Source organism: Haliotis rubra, unplaced genomic scaffold (assembly GCF_003918875.1).
Source record: "Haliotis rubra isolate DU_JTF1 unplaced genomic scaffold, ASM391887v1 Scf763, whole genome shotgun sequence".
Lineage (NCBI taxonomy): Eukaryota > Metazoa > Mollusca > Gastropoda > Lepetellida > Haliotidae > Haliotis > Haliotis rubra.
This window is the reverse complement of record NW_025767483.1, coordinates 45204-51279: the sequence shown is the minus strand read 5'-3', so window position 1 is coordinate 51279 and position 6076 is coordinate 45204. Positions and strand designations below refer to the sequence as shown.

General features: G+C 38.9%; 1 protein-coding gene across 1 annotated transcript; it reads right to left on the bottom strand.

The window, feature by feature from the left end:
• Positions 1–1136: 1136 nt before the first annotated feature.
• On the bottom strand, positions 1137–5093 carry LOC124260453. The gene is made up of 4 exons (XM_046694779.1): positions 4175–5093; positions 2987–3055; positions 1885–1974; positions 1137–1265 (listed from the first exon to the last, which is right to left on the bottom strand). Exons 1-4 carry the CDS (start codon positions 5000–5002, stop codon positions 1158–1160), a joined length of 1095 nt encoding a protein of 364 aa, XP_046550735.1. The 5' UTR covers positions 5003–5093; the 3' UTR covers positions 1137–1157.
• Positions 5094–6076: the final 983 nt, after the last annotated feature.

Here is a 6076-nt window from a genome sequence, read left to right as displayed (position 1 = left end):
GTGTAGACTTATATACATTTAATAAGGATTAACAAATACAAAAGCAGCATGTACATAACAAAGTGTTACTTCTCACTTGCAAAACGCAAAAAAAAATTACGTTGCTTTACCGTTTTGTAGTTACGTGTTTGCATTTGAATTAGAGATTGACAACGTCTTATGAATGGCCGTGGTTTTTAAAAACGATCAATGCCAATAATCCATTATAGTCTAAATTATCCTCTGACTTGTGACTTCCCAGATATTGTGAAGGGTTTGACTGTACATGTTCGAGGCCACTACTCTAAAGAAGTATTACTTGGTAAATTATCACAATTTAGCAGGCTGAAAAACTGTATGTGTATTGGTACACACCTACAGCAACGTGCAGTAAACTTGGAAAAGGTACTATGCCTATGTGTCCTAGTCCACCCAGCTGTGAATGGGTACTTCGTAAGGATGGAAAAGCCACATAAACTCGTTGCGCCTAGTGGCTGCAAGAGTTGTATGATCCCCATGGAGTAGAGATTCATAATACAATGTGCCGTTTGAGTTTGACATCCAGTGATCGAGGGAAAATTAAAGCGCCTTTGAGCAGCTGAGCTGGATATTGGCGCTATACATATGTTAATGATATATAATGTATCATAATCAAATGGTTGCGTGTCGAAAATAGGGTATCATTTACATCCATCGTGGAAGGGTTTTCGCTTTGCAATGGAACACAAAACGCTAACAGTAACAGAGCTCAAAACAGTATGTGATCATATATTTCATTTTAGGTGTGAATGATTTCTTGTGAAAGCATCTAAAAATGGAATATAACTAAAGTCGTGACAATTTAAATGACGTAAGCACAGCGTATTTAACTGCGTATTAAAATCTGGTAATGGTGATGTTGGTTAAACAATTAACATGAAATCTTGACAAAGGTAAACGATGACAATTTGTAGTGAATAAAAAGCATCCTGTCCTAATTACCAAAATTAAGAACACACTTAAAACTTAAGAACAAGTAATACGTCAATCAAGTAACAACGGCCATTTGTCGTAAACCAGCTGACTCTAATGAATTGAATAGTGATTATTAGCTTTTTCTAAACAACTTCACATAAAATCACACAGGAATATGATACAACTGAAAATATTACCTTTTGTGGTAAATATTATGAAAAAAATCACATATCACTCTTTGTGACATTCCTGAACCAGTTGCATTGACACGACGAATCTGATGGCTTGAACTGCACAACCACAATTATGTAGGTGGCCAGTGTTCCTACGATCTGAAAAGGAAAGCCATTTGTGCTTTAAGAAATCGGGGTTTTGGGGGTTTTTTTTCGATATCTCTTAAATTTCAAATTCAGATAAATATGTGTACTGTCAAAAAGTCCCTTTATGAGGAACATAGGAAACATAACATTTTCTGTTCCTGGTTCGTAATGATAGGAAGAAGAGTGAGTGAGTGAGTTTAGTTTTACGCCGCATTCAGCAATATTCCCGCTATGTGGCGGCGGTCTGTAAATGATCGAGTCTGGACCAGACAATCCAGTGATCAACAACATGAGCATCAATCTGCGCAATTGGGAACCGATGACATGTGTCAACCAAGTCAGCGAGCCTGACCACCTGATCCCGTTAGTCGCCTCTTACGACAAGCATGGGTTACTGAAGGCCAATATTCTAACCCGGACATTAATGGGAAGAAGAACAGTATGTGAACGATATAAGGCAATGATAGAAAACGATAGCAATTATAATAACATTTCATTAAAAGTCCGTAATAGATAAAAATAGTAGTAAGCTGTTGAAAAGCTTTCATTTGGAATTCTGCATATCATTAAATTATATACTTGAATTATTTCTCGTTATATTCACATCTGTAGTATAGCCATCATAACTTACCCCGAGAAGTACTGGCATGGTGATGGTGAAGAGGCCGTGAATGTTGAAGCCGATACTGTTACCCGTCAATCTTGACACAAACAGGTTCATCTAAAGTAGAAATAAGTTTAAGACTTCTAGTGAATGTAGACAAACACTATGGATACCAACGTCTTCACTTCGTGAGGGCAACGTTTCGATACAGATTCTTGTACCGATGTCAAGCAGGAATGCCACTCAAAGAAGACTTCCAGTGAGACTAACGGATGACACGAATGATTGTTATATGGTGATATGAATATGTATTGAATGCTTAGTTGCTATTAACTGATAAATACCAAAGCATTGTGGCTGTCAAGCTCCACAGGCTCTACACGTTCAGTCCACGCCCCCAACAGTTTCCCAACAACCTAAGATATGCTTGTGCTAGGGAGATGGGATGGAGGATTGGCGATCAAGTGGACAGTTGTCAGACCGTATGACGTGGACGATTGCGCGCCATCGTACCTCAATGGATGCTCACAAAATCACTGGTCAAGACAACTGGTCAGAGGCTGCCGTCTTACAGTTTGAATAGCGTTTGGGACGTATCGTGAGACAGCTACCTAAGAAATCATATCAGTTGTGTAATGGTGTCACTTGTTAAGTTCCTGAATATAACTCTCTGGGACAAACATACGGTTTGATCGGCTTCCTACAATCCAAATGTCTTTTATTTACAGATTAAACTGTTACCTAAATATGCTGTATGGATTGTTAAATATGTTTACACGAATGACCAATTACCATTTTGGTTCCCAGTATTATACTTTAAGTCTCTTGAAATACTAGGTTCTGAAGCTAAATGTTATGATTACTTTACTATCATCATGTTTACCTTAGGAGAAAGATTTGACAACATTCGTGCGACCAACAACAGAGGCAACACAAAAATGGTACTGACAACTACTGTTAGTGTATGGGGTCGAATCCCGGATGGGACACAACCGGAAAAAGTACTAGAATCTGCAGTTTACACAGACAGCGTTATCCCAAATATAACATATCTGATTTGACCACTTTCTAAGTGGCATTGTGCATTCATAAGTGTATATGTGTAAGTACAAAGTAGTTCAGTATATACCTTCTGCAGTCCTTTGTCAGAGAAACGTTCTTTGTCAAGCCTCCATACATACTGTAGAGTCCCATGAGCCTGCAACGAAAACCTTCACGCTGTTACTGTGTAACTTCCATGTTTATGTTAACCCCTATCTATTGCAGAATTAAATCAATCAGTCATTTCATCATCCACTTATTTTGTGTTTTAATCGCACATTCGCCCTAGTAATAACGTTACTATATCATACCAAACTGTATCAATACTCATTGATGTCATTATACAGATAGTGTCTCACTCTCGCAGCACGCTAGCACGAAAGCATTCATGCACTCAAATATACCCTGACTTACGCACGCAAAATTTACTCTTGAAAAAGAGGGAGAGCCTGACCTTTCAATTTGGATAGGAAGTATAAGCGTAAACAAACTTTTCAAAGACAGACATCTTATGAACGCACCGCCATTTCTCTTTATCACCACCCCTAAACACAACGCATGGGATGCACGTGCACAACACAGTAGCCCCATACACGTGCATGGGGTGTCATTCTTAATTTTGACGGTTTTATTCGGTACCCCATGTGTACTCCAAAGAGATAATCGACACAGATCAAACAGTTTCTCTACGTCAAGCAGTTCAACTTGAGTCAGTTTGTGGTGACCAAAGATTTGTGAGATGCAACTGTGCTGGGGCCAATTGGTGTCAAACCAATCGCTGGAGTGCAAAAAAAAGGCCAAAGGAAAGTGCAATTCCAATGTCACTCAAATTTGCGATGTCCAAACAAACACACACTCCCAAATGTCCATATTTACGAGTATGATGTAATGTCGAATGAATGATCCATGTATCGTTCAACAGTCTCTCTGCGCAAATAACTCATCTTGTAATCATCGAAGATTCCTAGTATGTAATTCACCATTATTTATGTTCTAATGTTGTCTTGTAAATTAAGATTAAACCTAATCAACATGGTTCTTCTTTGTCACATTATTATTTCGTATAAGGGTTCACTGTACAATATAAACACAAGGAGTTGTGCCCAAGAATATGTTTTCAGTAAACAAGTATAATTTTCCCTGGTTCATTTCAGTGATTATGTCTAATTACTGAAAATGTCAGTAATTAGACATAACCACTGAGTGAAACAGGCATTAGACATAATCACTGAAGTTTTCAGTGATTATACAGTAAAAAGTAAACACTAGTCCTCACCTTTGAACTAACCAATGCCGCAGTAAGTAGTATGAAACCCAAGCCCAACACAGACCAGCCAAGTCCACAGCTGTAAGTAATTACTTCTACGGAACTATATGGACTTGATAAAATGGAATATATGAGAGCACAGGCCACAGGCAAAGTCAGGAATACACAACAGAAAATGAAGTGTTGCATATAGTTGCTGATATCCTCAAGGACTTCAGTTATGTGACCATGATGAATGACCAAAGTGTTGAACCTGGATTCAGTGTCTTCACAGTAACTGTTCGTAAGTTCCTTGAATTGTGTTTCTACACGGTTAAATTCGTGCCACAAAAACAGCGACAGCACGTATGCACTGATATAATTAGTATGCCAGTGAATCTCCAAAGATGTGTATCCCAGGTACGTGATACCTATTCCAACTGATTTCCCAGGTTCATTGAAGGTGTTGGAAGGGAGGATATCGTTCATGACTTCAGGATAGACGCTCGCCATTAAGTATTTAAGTGGAACAACTAATACCGTGAATAGAGGAAGCACAATAGCAATTGCTCTCAGCTTCTTCATCCGCGTTTTGAATCCATCGCTGAATCCGTACCGTTCTTCGTACTTGGCAAAACGAACATGCAAGATTTGGAACGATTTTGAGAGAAAGATACTGTACACGAATGATACGTACAGATATAAGACAATAACTGCAAAGAACGACAGAAGACGGGCAACTGATCTAGATTCCATTGCATAGTTGTAAGTCGCAATGAGGAAGAACACAGCGTTGGTCATTAAAACTATTTCAATAAATATGACATACACTAGTTTAAGTATGTCCCACCGTGTCATTTTCTCTCAAGGGTTCGCACGACGATAGATTCCCCCGAGACAGGAAATGGCACGCAAATATTTAAAGAGTGAAGCTGTAACGATGGACCGCTGGACTTGATTTTGGGTTGGTATTTCCACAGTATGGTTCTTCACTTTTGAAAACATTTTCTTTAATATGTAAAAATACCTGGCTTCCAGATATTGACGCCTCAGAATTCACAAAAGCAGGGCGCGATTAGGAATGATTTTAACAATAGTTTTACCACTGTCACATCAAGAATGGGCTCCAGCTTGAGTTGGTGACAACAACAACGCGTCCAATTACCTCTACTGTTCTGTTTCCAAATTGTCAACTGCACTGCGTCGGGGTTTATGGGTTACAATTCACGAATCTATTGCATTACGTGTACAAGAACAAATTATATTCCAGAACAAAATGGAATCTGCCAGTCGTAATCCCGTGTTTCCAGTGTTCACACTAACAGTACAGTACCAAAGACATTGTCCCTGCACAGTGAATGCTCTTCCCAATAACAGTGCGCTGCAGGTGCAAATGCGGGCTTCTTTTCGTGTGTTTCGTCCCTTCCCACAGACACCGACTCTCTAATGCTGGTATCCGTTGTGAAAAGTAAATGTCATGTTCTATCATCCAATGTACTTCATTCAAATGGAATGCATTAGCAACCCTGACTGATTGCATAACCTGAAAGCAATTTCAACAAACCTAATTGGTTTGATGACTCGAAAGGCATTTGTGCCCACTCCCCAACATTGTCATCAAATGTGATAGAATCTAATGTGTTTTACGATTAATCAATGATGGTTTGTTTGTTTTTGTGTTAGTTCTATGATATCGGTTTGTAGAAACAAATCGAATTGATAGCATTAACAAATATCTTTATCACCGGCCCTGCGAAGTGTTGGGCTACCTGACAATGCGTTGCCTTCCACCATAAGTAAAACACTTATTGTAATGTTTGACTACAATAACGATAATAAACTGTCCTAAAATTAACACGAGATATCACGTGAAAGTCACGTGAACGAAGCCGCGATGAAATCATCATGTCTTGTGCTGATCGGGGCCAAACA

Coding starts and splice junctions, on each gene's coding strand:
- LOC124260453 (XM_046694779.1), bottom strand. CDS start 5,002: ATGACACGGTGGGACATACTTAAACTAGTGTATGTCATATTTATTGAA. Junction 3,056..4,174: donor CGGCATTGGTTAGTTCAAAG/GTGAGGACTAGT, acceptor TTTTCGTTGCAG/GCTCATGGGACTCTACAGTA. Junction 1,266..1,884: donor CCATGCCAGTACTTCTCGGG/GTAAGTTATGAT, acceptor TTTCCTTTTCAG/ATCGTAGGAACACTGGCCAC.